General features: G+C 42.8%; 1 protein-coding gene across 1 annotated transcript in view; it reads right to left on the bottom strand.

The window, feature by feature from the left end:
- The window catches only part of JARID2 (jumonji and AT-rich interaction domain containing 2), a 263,241-nt gene that overhangs the window by 81,175 nt on the left and 162,483 nt on the right, over window positions 1-19,583 (bottom strand). The window contains exon 3 of the mRNA XM_048507604.1: window positions 13,383-13,524. Coding sequence (XP_048363561.1) covers window positions 13,383-13,524 — 142 coding nt within the window. The remainder of the gene's footprint in view (window positions 1-13,382; window positions 13,525-19,583) is intronic.

The following is a 19,583-nucleotide window of genomic DNA, read 5'->3' as shown; positions in this document are numbered from 1 at the left end:
AAACCATCAGCCACCCTGAATTATAAACTGAAGTATTATTATCAGCTGTGGTTCATCTTAAATTTCCAAATGATCTTTATTCTGGTATCAGAAATGTGGAATTTAAAGCATGCTGCCGACAATTAACCTCATCAGAATTCTGGATTGTGAACGGGTTTGAAAGCATGAATGTTCCAGAGGTTATAAACATGTTTGCGTTAAGCCCTCAAAAATGGGCAAAACTCAGTATTGCACCTTTTACATTATACAACTCCACAGATTCAAGAAACTTTTATTAAAAGCTTCCACAGGCTTTGGGCTCAAATTCTCTTAGGTAAACAAGAGGAACGAAACATTTCTTTTCCTCTGGTTTAATTCGTGTCTTCTCCTCCAATACAAAAGCACACGCTATCCATCGATGGCTTGGGGTGCTGTGTGGTTTCTAAGCTGTATGGCCGTGTTCTAGCAGCATTCTCTCCTGACGTTTCGCCTGCATCTGTGGCTGGCATCCTCAGAGGATCTGATGGTAGGAATGGAAAGCAAGTGGAGTATATATACTGTGAGGTCAAAAGGTGAGGCCATCTGAAGATGCCAGCCACAGATGCAGGCAAAACGTCAGGAGAGAATGCTGCTAGAACACGGCCATACAGCCCGGAAACCACACAGCACCCCAGTGATTCCGGCCATGAAAGCCTTCAAACAATACATCAATGGCTTGTTCAATCAGCTTTGAAATCAGTCATACAAAAACAGATTCAACCAGTTTTCTGAATCTGATCCAAATTTGGACATTTTTAAATGGGCACTACTATTAAATATATGAAGCACAGGGGAGAATGGGAGCACCCTCGCTGATGGTGTAATTTCACTTCCGGGTGTTTCTTTTTCACCCCTCTCTAGGAATTGCTAGAGATTCCTAGCAATTTTTCTGTTTGCTATAGGAGACTTCCAGGTCCCCCCCCCCCGCCCCCAGTGTGACATCATACTTTTGCTGACAGTGCTCCTCTCCCCCTCCCTCCTAGGTTTTTTTTTTATTCCCCCAACTGCAGGAATGGCGGTGGGGGACGGTATCCTCCAACTCCAATGGGAAACTGACCGCTCTGATGAAGGAAAACCTCTGCGACATCACAATTAACTTGTGGCAGTAATGCTGCTCTCAAAGAAAGAAGCAGAACAAATTTAGCACCTTTGGGGGGTTTTTATCCTCTTTCTTTTGTTCAGCATTATCTTTTAGTACTTCAATGCCATTTCAAATGCTTCCTCCAAAACGACGACTCTCAATTGGTAGTAAAATTACATTTATTGTCAATTTAACTTTAATTTCTGTAATACGGAGAGCTATTTTCTTGCCCGCAAAAGAAAAAGGTATACCCCTAAATGCAATCTAGCTTCACATTTGTATCTGGCCAAATTATATAGTACAATTAAGGTTCCAACCCAGAAAATTTACTGTACATTTTAACCAAACGGAATGGCTTTTGAAAAGTATGCATACTGAAGTAAGCATACTGGAGAGCAATATGGAGGTAACTGCTTAAAACATGCAATCATTAATCCATTTTTCTTCAGTCTCAGTGGTGAAATGGCACCTTCTACAGCAGGGGTGTCAAACTCGCGGCCCTCCAGATGTTCATGAACTACAATTCCCATCAGTCCCTCCCAACATGAGCATTGGTTATACTGGCAAGGGCTGATGGGAATTGTAGTTCATGAACATCTGGAGGGCCGTGAGTTTGACACCTGTGTTCTACAGGTACATCGTTTCCTCCGGGTTTGAATAACTCAGGAGTAAAACAGAACGTACACACCTTGCACAAATCAGTGCAGTAACACGATCAAGAGCCATCCTGCCCATCCTCAGTGCTTCATAGCCCATGTTGCTAATCTTAACAAGGGACAAGTGAAGGGACTCAAGCCTATTGTCCACAGACTTCTTCCAAACTCTGTTTAAAACTGTCTTCCCTCAATAGATGCCAGAGAAACCCTCGGGGCATCGGGCAATGAACAAGAGCCTTCGGCCTCTGTTTAAAAGCACTTATCCAAGCACTGGCCTCCAAGGAGCGCTGAATAAACTCTGTTCTAAGTGCAGTTTGTGCTATCTGAAGGGGAAAAAACAAAGTGGATAATCTATGGACTCGGATTCCATTAACACAAATGCCCCCAAATAAAACCTGTGGATCCCTTAGGCGTTAGAAGCCTCAAAAGATGCACGTACATACTGCCCATCTTTAGACTAAACAAATGAAAAAAAGAAAGAACAGAAAAAACACATTTATATTAACTGCAGCTATTTTTATTGCTGAGTCGATAGGAGCTTCCAAGCAAGATAACGAACAGTTCTATCCAGAGGAGTGTTTCCCAACCTTTTCGATGTCGCAGTACCTGTGACCTCGCTCTTCATATCTCAGGGTACCCTTGAGGTTTGTTTGATTTTTTTTTTGCATTTTTAGGGTTTTTTTCATTTTTGGCCTGTCGGTGGGGGGAGTGGCAAGCAGGTTGAGGGGAGGGAAAGCAGCATCGACAGCCGTGTTGTTAGTTTGCCTAAATTCGGCATGGGTTGGGGGGATTTAAAGGGAGAGCTCCCTTCAAATCTACCCCCCCCCCCCTCCACACCGAATTTAGGCAAATAGAACAATGCTGTTTTTCAGTGTTGTTTAAAGGGAGCCAATGCGGATTCCAACCCCCCCTTCAAAATCCATTTTATTCTGGGGGGGCAGGCGGTAGCATTGTCATGGTACCCCTGGGACGTGCTCATGGTACCCCAGGGTACCACGGAACCCTGGTTGGGAATCACTGATCCAGAGCCTTTCGGATGGCAAAAGTCGCAGCCCGAAAGCCAGGGTGGAAGCAGCCTATTGTTGGCTCCTCCTCTAGGAACACCCCGCCCGCTGCCCCCTGTGCCTCCAATCAGACACCAACACAGGGTGGAACACTAGCTGCCCTTCTGAGAGGTCCATGGCGGCCACCCCTCCTTCCAGGTTGCCTACCCTGCCAGTGCATTTCTCAAATGCACTGGCGGGGTTGGCACACACACTGGCACAATTTCGCACTGGCTCCAAAGAGCTATTTGCCCCCTCCTTTGGAGGGGCTGTAAATGTTACTCTCACGTTTTTGAAGTGGGACACTTGAAGTGGGACATTTTGTCCCCGCTGATTGTCTAGGTCCTGCATTTAATATACAATATTTTTGAGAAAATCAGTATTAATAGAATTTCTGTAATTCACCGACAGCTTTCCGGAGTACAATATTTAAGAGACTCTTTCAGTAACATGCCAAGTCCAACCTCTGATCTTAATAATAAAAGCATGACTGATTAACACAACTGCAGCCTTTCAAAACAATGCAACAGAACTGGCTTTGTGAACTGAGCACAAGAATTACTGTGCTCTACCTTCCGTGCTCAGTTTGTAAATAGAGTTGTGCCAAGCCTTCAGACTTTGTCTAGAAATTAAACTTCATGACCTAGATCAGGGGTGTCCAACTTTGGTGCTTCAGAGGTTCATGGACTACAACTCCCATCAGCCCCTGCTGGCAAGGCCAATTGGCCATGCCAGCAGGGGCTGATGGGAGTTGTAATCCATAAACCTTTGAAGCACCAGAGTTGGGCACCCCTGACCTAGATGTTGTGTCTGCTAGCCCAGAAGGATGAAGGCTAGCTAGGCTTAAGTTATCATTCAGAGTAACTTTGCCTTCCTAATAACTTCCAAGTGTAAACAAACACTTAGGAGCACATCACATGGGTCATTCACGTCCAAGACTCCTGAAATATATTAGGCCAGGAGAGAAACATTTGGCCTAAGTGCAAAAAACCTCCTAAAATAACCACCAGTGAAGGGCCTGGGGTGTTAGCAAAAGCAGGACAGTACAAGAGTCTGGTCAGACCCAAAGCTGAGCCCCAACCACAGGAGTCCCCCGGGCGCAAATATGGCTCTCTATGTCAAGCAAAATGGTCTGGCATGACACTGTTTGGCCCTATGTGCCACCTGTGGCCTACGTCGGCATCAGACCCTTGATGCTTCTGAGCTTTGATTTAAATGTATCTTACTTGTCCTTGTCTTCTTCTGGCACGCTGTGGTTTAGATTGTGCAACTCTGATCTGCGTGCGGAAAATGGCAGAGATCTGATATTCAAGGAAAGGGATTAGCATCTAAATGCCCTTTTGGTAATTGTATGATTTTATGAGGCAAAGTGAGGCCTGAACAAATTATGACTCACCACACAAGCAGCCATGTGTGTAAGCCTACCAGGTGCATAAGAACCCTTTGTCAGTCGGGGCAAGCCGCCCAAACAAGAGGTTTGTCAACCCCTGGCTGGTTGCCGCACACAATTGGTGAGCTGTGTTAGGCTTATTGTGTTACAACTTGGCAGGCCAAGTATACTGATCTACCCATTCTTTCAGCCGTGAAAGGGAATTTGAAGATTCTAGAAAGATTCTGTGATATATGCTAGCTTCTGTTCCTCAGAGAGACATCAAGAAAGGTCTTCCCTACCTATGCATTAACATTCTTTTTATATTCCTAAAATTGGCTTGCAACTTAAAAGATCTGTGGAGGCCACAACCTGATAACTGATTCACACGTGCGCACAGGCACTTTTGTATACTCACTCAAAAGCAAAACTGTGTGGAAGTGATAACGGGTGTCCTTTAGGACAGGTCGGTTGGAAGAATCCTAATCTGTACAATAAATAAAATTGAAGACACATATTTTTTCAGGCTGTCTTTCAATCACTGTTCCCTGGACGATGTTACCACCACCCAAAAGATGATTTTTAAATGAAAAAATGTGTTAGAGATCTATCTGTGATGAGTTCGAACGGATGCTTAGTTAAACCGTGCAGAATTATATACTAGGAGGGCAAGGTGCAAGGAGACAGGAAGTAAAGTTTTTGACCCTGCCTCCCTGAGAAAAGGTGTGGGAATCACCCAATCAAGATGTCCTCCTGCCCTATTGGACAAAAGGTAAGGAAAAATTAGAAGTGTGAGAGCACGGGAGACTGGTCGAACTGCGCTTTCCAGAGATAGGAAAGAACTGGAGAAGTTGGTGCTTTCCAGGCTATCAAGGGCGCAAAAATTTGATCCTGCCTCCCTAATTGGTGACTGGAAAACACCCAGATGTCCTTGAGCTCAAGGCCAATGCACAATCCTCTGTTGCATTGCATAACAATCCTTAAAGTTGGCTGTCAATCTTTCCCTACCTTCCCTCCTTCCCAAATGAATTATAACCTTGAACCAATCTCACTCCCCAACTCATTTCACTGTCTGCCTATCAGTTTCAAAGGTACTTTTCAAGCCTACCATGGTGACCACAGAGAAAAGGAATTACTATTAGATCCTAAAGGTAAATTGGAAATTAACATAATATTAATGAGTCATAATGCTTCTGAAAAAATGCCCCAGTGCTGATTCAAACAATAACTTGTTTAAGAAATATATTATAGAAGTGCTAATACAGTTGCCACAAATAAATATTACTATATCTTTTTTATTAAGTTTAGTTGCTTTAATGAAACAGGGAAGACCTTGAAAAGTATTCCTCATGACATCAGCATTGCCTTTATGCCTACACGGGCATCCCCCCCCCCCCCATCTTCTGATAAGAAAGACTTATTATGAACTCAGATAATTTGAAACAAGTACCATTTTGTGTCCTATAGTCGTTAATATTTTTTTTTAGGAAACTATCAAGTTATCAGTTGTGTATGCATGCGGGGGGGGGGAGGGGGGGTGCAAACATACCAGTAGTTTAACTTATTCCCTGCATATTCCAAAGGAACAAATGTAAGCACTTATTTATTTTATTTATTATGATCTATTGACCCAAACCAGTAAAAATAACCATGTACAAATGGGAACATGAAATACCAGTTGAATAGCAACACAGCAAATAAAATATTATTAACTTACACAAGAGACAAAGTGTTAAAACAATTTACACTCGGAATTAGCATCCGAGGTTCTCTGGTTTTTCAATCTAAATACCTTCACCAAAAATGTGCTTCCTCCAAAGAAATTCTGTCACTTTTACCTTCTAACAGAAAGTAGACACAGGATTGAGCTAAGCTTCCTCTTAGGTTCGATAGCAAGAGACGGATATTTAATTGGTGCTCTCGATGGTACAACTTACAGTTTAAAAGAATGTGAGTTTCCCTGTCCTTAGAATTAGAGGGATGCACTCGTGAGAAAGGAACATCTTTGAACCTACCTCTCAGGTATTCGGAAGGGAATACATTCAACTTTGCTTACTCATATCAGATACTTTGAAATAAGTGCCAGTTTGTGTCCTATAGTCGTTAATTTTGAAGTGCCAGTTTGTGTCCTATAGTCGTTAATTTTGAAGGAATTTAAATGTGACTATCAAGTTATTACTTGGGGGGGGAGTTACCCAAACATACCATTCGTTTTGTTTATTCACTGTGTATTTCAAAGGAAAAATGTAAGCACTTATTTATTTATAATTCTCTCCCTTCCAATTCAAAGGTTACAGGTGCACACTTGAACAGAATTAAACCCCTTAATAGCTTATGCAGTAGGTCCTTAAAGTATGATGGAGAGTGTTCTTTGTTAAGCTGCACAGTCATTTGTTCCTAAGAAAGGTTCATTAAAAAAAGGTTTGAACCCACAGCCAAAATATTTATTAAAAGCCATACCTGCCTTGCTGAATAAAACATATAAGAAGATTTGATAGAACAAATCCATCTGTTGCCTGTCTAATCCCTAAAACATTTTTAGTGAACTTTGATACCTGGAGTACAAAAAAGATACTCTAACAATGGACAACATTAAGCCCGAAGGAAATTATGAAAATGAAATTCCGCACAAGCGGCTTGCCCCAACCTGATTGAACCATTTATCTGAAATTAAGAATAACTCCTTCTGGCCAATATGCTGCCACGGGACAAAAGGAAACATGTAGCTAGAAGAATTAAAAAATATATTTTTAGCACTTATCTACAAGGCTGTCAATACCTTTTAACACCCGCTTTGCCAACTGAATGGAATTTCCTAAATCAGCCTAGATGGACATAACAGAATATCATTCTCAATACATTCTGGAAAATGCTACTGTGCACGGTTGTCTCCAGACACTAAAGTTTACTGCTGAACCTTTTTATAGGAGAAAGGTGGTTTAAAAAAATGCCTTACATAAATAAAATGGGTTGCTGGTTTGAAAACTGTTCTCCATTAGAAACTTCGTTTTGAAACAGGGACTTCTACATAAGGAGATGACTTACATGCACAGAGCATTTGTGTTGGTGGAAGCAGTGGCGTACCCAGAGGTGGGATCCAGCAGGTTCTCACAGGTTCCCGAGAGTAGGTTACTAATTATTTGTGTGTGCCGAGAGAGGGTTACTAATTGGTGATTTTGCCACGTGATTTTTGCCTTAGTTACGCCCCTCCTCTCAGCAGTAGCGTGCAGAACTTGAAGCAGTCTAGCAGGAGGTGCCCCGGCGTGCGTGGCAGCCTGCGCCTGCGTGCATTCGTTTCCCACCCAAGGACCGGCGCAGCGGCTGCGTCTTTGCCACAGCCCCGCCCCCGGAATGCTCAGCCACGCCCCCGTCATGCCCCGCCCAGCCCCATTGGCGCTACGCCACAGTTTGAATCCCACCACCATGGAACCTGTTACTAAAATTTTTGGATCCCACCACTGGGCGTACCATCCGTAAATGGCATCTGGGGCAAGTGCTCAAATTGTCTGTCCGTCTCCCACCCCACACACACACACACTGAAGGTGTGCCACTGGAAACAAACAACCAGCTCTCCAGTGTGTCACTCTCGACCTCAAGGGGGATCTTGCCTGTGATGTCTGAAAAAGGGAACAGCTGCTGCCATCTGATCAGGTGCGCACCTGGGGTGCAGCCCAGCAAAAGGATGGTTTATAGTTAAGGAGCAGGGGCAGCCAACATATCGTGGCCATCACTGTCTCGCTCTCTACGCGCAGCTTTGTCCCAGGAGCCCTCTGTCTGAAGCCAGGCTGCTTTGCGAAGAGCAGGATCTTTCCCACAAAGGATGCCATTCTCCAGTCACTTTCTCTTCCTCACAGGAAAAGAGGGTCGGTTGAAGAAGAAGAAGAAGAAGAAGAAGAAGAAGAAGAAGAAGAAGAAGAAGAAGAAGAAGAAGAAGAAGAAGAAGAAGAAGAAGAAGAGGAGGAGGAGGAGGAGGAGGAGGAGGAGGAGGAGGAGTTTGGATTTATATCCCCCTTTCTCTCCTTTAGGAGACTCAAAGGGGCTTACAATCTCCTTGCCCTTCCCCCCTCACAACAAACACCCTGTGAAGTGGATGGGGCTGAGAGAGCTTCGAGAAGCTGTGACTAGCCCAAGGTCACCCAGCTGGCGTGTGTGGGAGTGTCAGGCTAATCTGAATTCCCCAGATAAGCCTCCACAACTCAAGCGGCAGAGCTGGGAATCAAACCTGGTTCCTCCAGATCAGAGTGCACCTGCTCTTAGCCACTGCTCTTAGCCACTACACCACTGCTGCTCCCTTAAGAGATGGGCCAAGAACTTTAAAGTTCACTTAGTCCCTGGGCAACTGCACCGCCCCACCCTTGGAAACATGAATGGGAAGAGCAGTTTATTTTCGCTGGCTCAGCCCCAGGTGCAAAACTTCACTTTCTGCAAGCGGAGAAAAAAAGGGCAGTGGCCTGAATCGGGGGTGGGTGGGGGGCAGCCTTACCTTGCCTTGCCAGAGTCCTCCCTCGACACAATTTACAAGGGGAGGGGAGGGAATAGCACTTTAAAAACCATAGAGGCGGAGGATGTTTAAGTCTCCTCAGTTGATTGTATAGCCAATAGATTGAGGAGGTTTGCCCACACAGCAGATGCCAAACTCTCTCTCTCTGTACAATTTTTGTACAGGAAGCGCTGCCTTCCTCCTTGGCCCCCGGACCTGCAGTGGCAGCTCAAAGGGCCCTGCACGTGGTGCTGCTTGGGAGCAGCTGAACCCCTTCCTCCGCACTGCTTTCTGTAGGCACCGCTTCCTGTAGGCAGAACACGAGGCAGTACTTGGGTTCCAGCTGTGAGGGGGGTGGGCAGGGAGAGGGAGCCTGGTGAGTGGCAAGCAGGCAGAGACTGGTGGGTGGGGTTAGGCCCGAGGGGTGGCTGAATGTGCACCCATGTGACCCTTGCAAGTGGCGTCAGGGGCATTAGCCCCCTCTGTCCCCCCCCCCCCACTGTACCTCACTGGATGGAAGCCTTTGCCCCCATGGACCTACAACTGAAGAGATCAATCTCCCAGAAGAAAATGGCTGCTCTGGCGGAGGGACACTATGGCATTATACTCCAGCGACGTCCCTTCCATTCCCAAACCCCACCTCCCCAAGATCCATCCCCAAATCCTCAGGAACTTCCCAAAATCACACCAGAAGTGCTCTTGCTTTCCTGGTGGAAAGCGAGAAGCATCCGCGGAGCAAGAGGGAGCATGTTGAGACAAGAAACCTGGCCCTGACATGCCTCCTCTCTTGGTGTGCCACTAAGATTTCGTGCTCTGAAGCGCTTATGGTCCCACCACGCACCAGTGGGTAATTGGTCTCTATCTCTAAGACTACAGCAAGTCCTCGGGTACTTAATGGATTGCTGGTGGAGGGAGAGATACGTGCCATTCGCCAAAACCTTTTGTTGAGAAAATACAGTGTTCATTCCTTTTACTCGGGAGCTATTCTAGAGATCTAAAAATAGACATTAAAACAAGGCTTTCCTATACCTCAATCTGCATTACACAAGAGATAAAATATTTAAAGCTCTTGATGCTGTCCGCAGAATTTTTTAAAAAAGCTAAAATGCACACACTGCTTTTCCTACAGATGCAGTACATTTAACAAATGCTATCTCAGTAATCCTGTAAAGCAAGCCTGTATTATTATCCCTGTTATGATGTTGCTGCCATCTTTGCTACGCAACACAAGCACATCATTATTCTTTTGTGAAAATAGCACTGTGGATAGAATGTATTATTTGTATCTAAGTGAGAGCTGAACACACATATACATGTAAAACTTAGGAGGATCATGCCAGACATCTAAGTAGACACTGGTGTAACTCTTTCTAACAAGAAATATTTTCTTCAAAGGATTAGTTTGCAACAGGAGAACTCCTTTGGGTGAACACTGTAGCGTCAAAACTATTCTTCAGTGGGAGAACATAGGTGCCGATTTAATTAGGAACAAGATTCTATCATCTCCTAAGTCAGATTTATTACTCAGCAAGGACCCCAAAGGTCTTTGCTTCATTATCGGGCCTATGATTTGTTCCAGTGTGAACAGCAACAAAAGACACACTGAACGTGCGGCATTGCTTGAAAATACACATACACACACACAAACGAAAACCAATGTATACTCTAGTTAAGGCAATGAGAGAATTCTTGCTAATTTAGGCTCCTTGATTGAATGCACTTTTCAATCGGCAGCCGTGAAGCCTTGTGCAAAACCAAGAAGGGGAAATTTAACCACTAGGGGGCAAACCTTCCTAAAACACAAAATGAAAAAAAAATCAGAGATGAAACAAGCCAGATTATTTGTATTTTACATTACAAATGCTACATAATCATGAGCCCGGAAGCGAAGGGCAGTGTATAAATCGCCTGAATAATTAATATATTTATGTGTCTACGAGTCCAACAGAAATAGAAGATAGCTGAATGAAAGGAGGATACATGAAAGTCATAATTAATCGGTAAGTAAGAGTGCAACAAGAAATTCCCTGAGTGTTGCAAAAACATAATCTTCAGTCAAACCCATAAAAAGTACTTATCATAAGTTCTGAATTCTGCACAGCTTGATATCAGAAGAGGCATTTATTCCATTACCAGGTCTGTCCACCAGACCACTGTCTGGAGCACAAAAATATATTTTGGCCTCACAGCCAAATTCTTTCCTGAGAATGCTTATGCTCCAGACTAAAACCAGCCCAACCAAGTAATAAAGACTTCACTGTGATCAAGCACATGATATTAGGCACGCCTGGACTCTGTACGTACAACCTTAAAGAAAGATGTGAAAATAGTATTTGCAATTTATTGCACAGCCTTGTGAAAATGACCACAAAGTGACTGTAAAAACTGTAAAACTTGGGGGGGGGGGATTTATGAACAGGTGCTGTCACTGACAAGTGAACTATGTTTTCAATAAAACTGGCAATCTGTCAAAAATGTTTTGTTCCTTAGGAATACAGAATTCGCCTTACTTGGATTCAAATTTGGCAGAGCCAAGACAAGAATTGCTTCACTGTCCACATATATCCAGGCGTTGTTTTTAAAAACTCTTTCAGCTACTCTCATTAGAAACAGAAGCAAATCAATATCTCCAGTTAAAAAGGGGCCTCTTTTTCTTGGTTTTCAACTTCCTTGAGCTTTTGTTTGTATCTTTAAGGGATTATTTAATGGGGGAAAAGAGAATGGTGAGGAGCCATTCATTTCAACAAACTGATGGTGTCTACAAGCCTTGGGGAAGGAAAAAGAACACAATAGAACTGCAGAAGAGCATAAAGTGGAGAAATAAAAAAGGAAGATGGTCAGAATAGTAAAGTTCAGAAGAGAGAAACGTAACTACTATTCTAAATGGTATTTTGAATTAAAAGAAACAGTATTTTGGTTTAATGTTCTTAACGTTTATGTTAGTCATGTGCCAAATTTCCAAAGTTTGAAGGGGTTTTTTTGTTTTGTTTGAATTATTTTAGCAATTTCTCTTTCCTTTCCTTTCATGCACGCTCACACATGCATACAAATTATACAGCTACAAATTTGGCCCCACCGTAACTAGATTAGACCCAATCCTCCTATCATTTGGCATATCTGGAAAACAAAATAAACCCTTTTAGGTGACTGCACTTTATGTTTCACGTAATCTTTTGAGTTTGTTTTGCTTCGGAGCTGTGGCGTAGCCTTTTTGGTCAGCCCCCTTTTTCTAAGACAGCCAATTTTACTGGAAAGAAAGGGGAAGATCCCCATAGCTTGCTCTCTTCTTCGAAGCATATTTTTTTTCTGAAAGAGACTGGCTGCCCACAATTTTTGTTCATATTTTGCACATTTAGGAAGCAGCCCAGATTGTAACACAATGAGTTCAACAAGGATTGCATTACTGACTTCTCAAGAGATGGGAGCTAGATTGTTACTGTATTATCTCAGAGTAGGCCCCCTACTGACAATAGCCAGCCTCTCTATAATGAGGTCCTCCATACAGGCGGCACTCGCTGATTATCTGCGCCTTTTAAGCTATTGTCCTTTGGTTCCATTCCAAGTAAATCAAACAAGATGACACTAACGTATCTTTCTCACGAAATTACATTATTTTGTATGTAAGCTATACAATGACAAGCACAATTACCCTTCAGATATCTGAATAAATAGTATGACTCCATGTTTCATTTAACAAGTCAACCACTGTAAAAATGAAAGCACGTGCTCCAGCAGGCCCAAAGAAAGCCTTAAAAGGCCATTCGCTTCAGACAAATCTAAAATGATGAGATCAGGACATGGGAACAGCTTTACATCTAAGCGAAAGGTTTACATAAAAGATGGTACCCGTTCATTTGGCAAATACGTATCGTTGCTGTTTATTAATCAGCGCACATGTAGCTATTTTAACAAGCAAAAGTGCTTTTTCATCTGTAGCTTGTTTGTTTTCATTATCATTATCCTTTCATTATCCTTTGTAAGGCTAAGATGTTGCAATTTCCCCATGCACTGTATCCATGACTATACAGAGGTGTAAGCAGAGGTGGGATCCAGCAGGTTCTCACCAGTTCCCGAGAGTGGGTTACTAATTATTTGTGTGTGCCGAGAGGGGGTTACTAATTGGGTCTGCTTTTCCGTTAGAAATTCCATTCGGTCCAAAAATCATAAAGTCCTGTTGTTTCCTATGTGGCTGGTTAGCGAAGGTAGAAAACGGGATAATTCTCCCTGTTGGGCTGTTTTAAAAACATGTTTTAGAAATATGGTAAAGTTCCTTGTTTAAGGAAAGTATCCTTCTTTTGATTTCTAGAAACAAAATTAAGTGTTTGAAAGTATTCAGTATTTGACAGGCAGTCAATTAGAGGAGAAGTAGTTGTTTCTGTTGGCAGTAGATGATAGGACTTGCTATAATGAGTTTAAATTATGGATAGAAAGATACCAGCTGGAAACTTTTTTTTACAGTAAGAGTTTTTTACAGTAACAGAGAAATTATTAATGCCCCGCCCCCGAAATGCCCGGCCACGCCCCCACCATGCCCTGCCCAGCCCCATTGGTGCTACGCCACTGTTTGAATCCCACCACCATGGGAACCTGCTACTAAAATTTTTGGATCCCACCGCTGGGTGTAAGCCCTAATATCAGTAAGAGCCACAATCACGATATCTGCTGGACTACACTGCACTACTCAGGTCTTTCAATGGGGAATGTGTTTTTATTAGATTTATATTGGAATCTGACCTTTTCCTTGATGGCCCTTCTTCAAAATCTGAAGAACTAATATCATTGCTAGTGGAGGACACTTGTGACGCGTCGTCCTTCTCGTTCTCTAGATGTTCCGACCCCGGTCCTAATCCTTTCGACTGGCCATTGCTAAGGAGACCTGTAGTTAAGGAAGACAAGACAGATGGTTGTAAACAACAAAACTGTAAACCTCTAGCCACAGTAGCAGAAAATTTGTTCCAATATGCACAGAACAAAAATGAGCTTCGAGTAGAATTCAGAATTCTTTTGATGTTACATTACAATTCAAATAATACATCTAAGTGGTTCAACTTTATTTAAGAGAGCAGTAAATACATTTAAATATAAATATATTCATCCTTTGTGTACTTTCTCTAGGGCTCCAGAGGCTTAACACATTTTACGAGCATTACCTTTGCAGTCTTTTTCTCAGCCCTTCAAGGGAGGTCAGTAACAGTATCTCCATTTTGCGTATGGCGTGGAAACTGACCTCAGTGCCCAGTGAGTTCATAGCTGAGAGGAGATTCTGAGACCCTCTGGTCCCTTCCGCACATGCAGAATAATCCTCCTTCAATGCGCTTTGAAGCTGGATTTTACTGTGCGGAATAGCAAAATCCACTTTCAAACAATTGTGAAAGTGGATTGAATGTGTAATATTCTGCACGTGCGGAAGAGGCCTATGGCTTGCACCTTACTCTCCTAGGGTCAAATTAGACATTACAGCAGCAGCCACATATAGGTATGGTTCCCAGCTCTGGGTTAGGAAAATACCTAAAGAGTTGGAGGACAGAATCTAGGGAGAAGACCTCAACAGTATATAACGTCGTAGAGTCCATGCTGAAAAGCAACCATTTTCTCGAGGGCGATGGATCTTGATTGTCTGGAGATCAACGGAAATAGTAGGAGATATCCAGGTGCAACCTGGAGGTTGGCAACCTTACATGTAGGGTCCATCTACCTGCCTTTTTCACATGTAAAGGGTGTGTGTGTCTTATTTTTACCCCGGTGAAGTGTGCACAGATGAAGGCAGCCAAACCATCCTGTTACCATTTCTAAAAGCACAGGCATCCTGCTACTTTCTGTAAGCACAGCTTCCTTTCTGAGCAATGGAGTCCATCTCCTTTCACACATTAAACTCTCTACTACACCCTTTATATATATGTGAATGGGGCAGAAATGTGGACCAATAAATATTACATGACTATACCTATACCACCATTGATTGAGGGACTGGCGCACCTTCCTTATGAGGAGAGGCTGCAGCGTTTGGGACTCTTTAGTTTGGAGAGGAGACGGCTGAGGGGGGATATGATTGAAGTCTATAAAATTATGCATGAAAATGTTGTAGAAAATGTTGACAGAGAGAAATTTTTCTCTCTTTCTCACAATGCTAGAACCAGGGGGCATACATTGAAAATGCTGGGGGAAAGAATTAGGACTAATAAAAGGAAACACTTCTTCACGCAACGTGTGATTGGTGTTTGGAATATGCTGCCACAGGAGGTGGTGATGGCCACTAACCTGGATAGTTTTAAAAGGGGCTTGGACAGATTTATGGAGGAGAAGTCGATTTATGGCTACCAATCTTGATCCTCTTTGATCTGAGATTGCAAACGCCTTAACAGTCCAGATGCTTGGGAGCAACAGCCGCAGAAGGCCATTGCTTTCACATCCTGCATGTGAGCTCCCAATGGCACCTGGTGGGCCACTGCGAGTAGCAGAGAACTGGACTAGATGAACTCTGGTCTGATCCAGCTGGCTTGTTCTTATGTTCTTATTCTGAGAGGCTGAGCTGTTCAGAAATCCTCATTCTGCTTTTGTACGCAATATGAGGACTATACACCCCCCCACCCCGGCGATCCTCCTACGTATTTAAGATCACAGCTAACCTGACAGCAATTCTGAAAAAGTAATTTTGTGTTTCTAATCTGTGCCATTTCATACACCATGTATTTCTAAAAGCACAGGCATATACTGTTCTGTACTGTTTTCATTCCGTATCTCTATACTTGTTGTTAAAACTTCACTAATCTAAAACAATAATACTGAAGTGGCAGGGATCAAATGAAACATTTTCATCTCATATGTCCTGGCGAGTGGTAACATGGTCAAAAACCTCATTTAACAGTGGCAGAGCTGATAACTCAGACAAGAAAATGTTAATGTCTCAATAGTGGAGGGTCCATGCATCAGGAGAGTTGAACAAATACACACACACACTCATATTTATGTATGTATAGTCTGCCTTTCTCGCTGAGACTCAAAGGGGATTCTACTGTGTAAATCAATGTCATCAATTAAGGTATCCAAGACTCTTCAAATAACATTGTATATTTTTTTCTATTGCAGATCACAGATAACATGTATTTGCCGTTACACTGTTTATACAAAACAACTGTTTTTCATAAAATATCATAGTTCAAATTATTCTGAAGTTGCTGTAAAGTTAATACACAGATTTTTAAAATAGCACAATTAGGTCTATTATACCCCAATTCTAAAGTGCTTGGGAGCCACCTAAACACAGGACAGGTAAGTCAGGCATTTACTTCTAAGGATTAAAGCACTTAAGTACATATGAAGGTAACCCTTCTGTAGACACATAATTTATGTTCTTCATCCAGTGTTTATTTTTTCACCCAGCTGCCAAATAATAGACCATTAAAATAAATAAGGCTTGGATATGAAACCCAGTAACTGAGTGACAACCTTGTCCACAGTATGAACAAAAGGTTTCAGACCAAGATTAAAACAAAATCCTCTCATTTGCCGTCACACGGAGAAGACATGGACAACATTTGACAGAAGAATGACTTCTGGCAAACAGCAGTTCAATCCCGGTTCATTAAGCCACCCTAAAACTATTAAACATTTACAGTCTTGTTAAACCTGTGGCAGACACGGCATCCGATATCATCTAAAAAACTGTAATATATTACATGTTTAATATTTAACTAAGAATTTGTTAAATTTGTAAAGACCTAATCTCTTGAAAGAATTTCAACTATGCCTTGGAAGAAGATATGTTTTATTCCACAAGGGTAGCAGTGTTAGTCCGTACCAGCAAAATAAACTGGACACCAGTGTAGGGACTTCGCTTTTCTGTGTTGTTTTGGGAGACTGCTAGAGCATCAGGTGACACTGCTGGAAATTACATCATAGCATTGGCACACAGCCCATCCTCCCATTTCCATGACATCTCCCTCTTTGTCAAACTTAGTGGTGAGCAGGGGGGCTGGAGATCACACCTTACTGTACTCTGCCTCATCAAAAGATCTGGAGATTTCTGAATTAATCTGCTGCTTCTTCCTGGACCTTCTTTGTAATGGAATGCTTCACTACAGTTGGCCCAAGGTCACCCAATAGGCTTCAAGTGGAATAGTGGGGAAACAACCTGGTTCACCAGATTCGTCTGCTTCTCTTAACTACTAAAACACACCGTTGTTAAAGTCATAGGACTTCCCATTTAATAAGGTGACCAGATGGTCACCTTTGTGAACCGGGACGGGCGGGAGGGTGAATTGGTTGTGCGCATGTTGGCAAGCATGTCAACCAAGAGTCAGCAGGGAGTTAATAATTTCTAGAGGTAAAGCTCCACGTCACTTCCCGCCCTGTCACAGGGCGGGAAATGGGAGTGCCCCAGAAGGCCGTGCGCTCCTGAGGCCACGCACGCGGAAGTCTGCCGCACTGCCTTGCGCCCCAGAAGGCAGTGCGGCAGCCTTCCAAAAATCAGGGCACTTGAAAAAACCTGCAGGACGCGGGACAAATTGTTTTAAGGCAGGACTGTCCCGCCAAAAGCGGGACGTCTGGTCAGCCTACATTTAACCATCCAGGGCAAGGCCACTTCATTGTTCGTGAACCAATGGAATCATCACAGTAAGGAAGTGATTAGAAAGGAGGTCTGAAACCAGCTAAAACTCTCAGCACTTGAAAAATCCTAAAAACAATACATCACTAAGTTGGATCCTACTAGTCCACTCTACAGCAGGTAGCATTCTTCCAATGCAAGAGCCTTCTTGCTCTGGCTGAACAGAAACTTATTTTGATCGGTTTGGCAAAGTTGTATTTAACAACAACAACAAAAAAACTGCAGTGCAAACTCTGAGCAACTTTAAGTGTAAACATACACATAAATGAAAGGTATGCAGGGCAGAGAAGCTAGGAAAAGGACAGGGGCCTCCCACTTTGTCACATCCGATTAATTCTGTGCCAATTCAATTCTAAACCCCAAACAATAGAAGACACTTTCCTATTCAAGCCAAATATTTAGAAATGACTCCAGTTCAGCAGGCAGCCTGAATTAAAAGCCCCACTCCAACACTTTCCTTCCCCTTAAAGTCTATAAAATCTTCATTTTATAGGCCTACAATTAAATTCTTCTGGAATCATAAGCTCATGAATACTGGCTACAAAGTCAGTGTGTTTTCTAAACCCCTTCTGAAAGCAGAAGCACACATTTCCATGCAAACAAAAATAAAAGGCATTGCCCGGGGTCAGGTGTTCTCCTTTGCCTCTGTAGAGAGTTGCAAAAATTTTAATTTTTAAATTTTTTTATATATTTTTTTAAATATTTTGATTTGGTTATTAAATATTTTGATTTGTTCTTATTAGTTTATGAGGTGAATTCAATGCACAAGTCAATCAAATTACCATATGCAATTCTGTGCAGAATTATTCCTATCTAAACACACAACAGGCTCAGACTAAAGCAACTCTACATACCCTGTTTCCTAATAGCAAGATTACATCCCTAAAAAAATAAGACTATGAGTAGAGGTTTTGCTGAAGTGCGAAATATAAGGCATCCCCTGAAAGTAAGACATAGCAAAGTTTTTGTTTGGAAGCATGCCCGACGCACAGAACACAGAAAAATAAGACATCCCCTGAAAATAAGACATAGCGCATCTTTGGGAGCAAAAATTAATATAAGACACTGTCTTATATTCGGGGAAACACGGTAGTCACAAGGGAAGTTTAGGGGAAGGGACAGGCTCACCAGTGTCATATGACATCACCTACAGCAGGGGTAGGGAACCTGCAACTCGAGAGCCGCATGCGGCTCTTCTGCCCTTGCACTGTGACTCCATGAGCCGAGCCGCCGGCCCCATCCTTGCCCGCCCTGCAGGCAGCAGGGCGGGCGAACCAACTGCCCACGGTTGGCTGGGCCACGCTGCGGGCTTCCCCTCTCGCTCGCCCCGTTGGAGCGGGGCGGGCGCTTTCCCGGCGGCCGGCAAGGCCGAGCCGCCGGCGTCATTCTTGCCCGCCCTGCAGGCAGCAGGGCGGGTGCATCCATGCACTTCTCAGAATGAGCAGAGTAAAAGGTTAAAAAAACCCTATATAGAGAGTTATCTTTATTTTAAATGTCAAAAATTATTTGCGGCTCCAAGTGTTTTCTTTTCCCGTGGAAAACGGGTCCAAATGGCTCTTTGAGTGTTAAAGGTTCCCTACCCCTGACCTACAGTGTAAATCCAGAAGTAGCATCATTGAGTCGGTACAATGATCTAGGTTTGCTCAGACCTCTATGGTAAAACTAGAGAGTTTGGGGGTAAATCTTAGAGCTCTGCACAAACACAATGACATAATTTCCAGTTTTGCACTGGAAGTAACACTACACGTTGGAACAATGCCAGTGAGCCCCTTCATTTCTCCCCTAACTGCTAAACTTTTTTTTAAATCATAAATTCCAAAGTTTAATTGCAACATCTTTAACCAATATACATTTTGTGGAACAAAATAATTTGCAAGAATCATTTCAAACTTTGCTGGACTCATAACTTTTAACTTAGTTTTTAATTACCTTGGTATTACATCTTTTAAAATGTTGTTGATTAAATTTACAGTTTGCGAGCTCCAGGGAAGTCTAAATTAAGCATATCATTTGAATTAGTTAGGTAACCATTATGACAAAATTTCAGTTATTTTGCATATGTAACAGTTGTTCTAGAGAACTGCCACAGTGAAAATACAGGCATCTGAAGCATTTGGTATCAATCCTGAAGCATTTGGTATCAATCCAGCTTGCACCTGGAAAACAATATTCTCTCTCCTCCAAATTCTAACTCTTACTAAGCTATGTTATTCGACTGTTGAAAAGAGCTAAGAATGAATATCCACCCCAGATACGTGAATTATTATCATTACTGTTTTGATCTTTCTGTTCTATGCCTCCTTAATGTGCTTTGAGATTCAAATGGTAAC

Source organism: Sphaerodactylus townsendi, linkage group LG09 (genome assembly GCF_021028975.2).
Source record: "Sphaerodactylus townsendi isolate TG3544 linkage group LG09, MPM_Stown_v2.3, whole genome shotgun sequence".
Taxonomy (NCBI): domain Eukaryota; kingdom Metazoa; phylum Chordata; class Lepidosauria; order Squamata; family Sphaerodactylidae; genus Sphaerodactylus; species Sphaerodactylus townsendi.
Note: the sequence above shows the minus strand (reverse complement) of the source record. Positions and strands in the feature narration are given on the sequence as shown.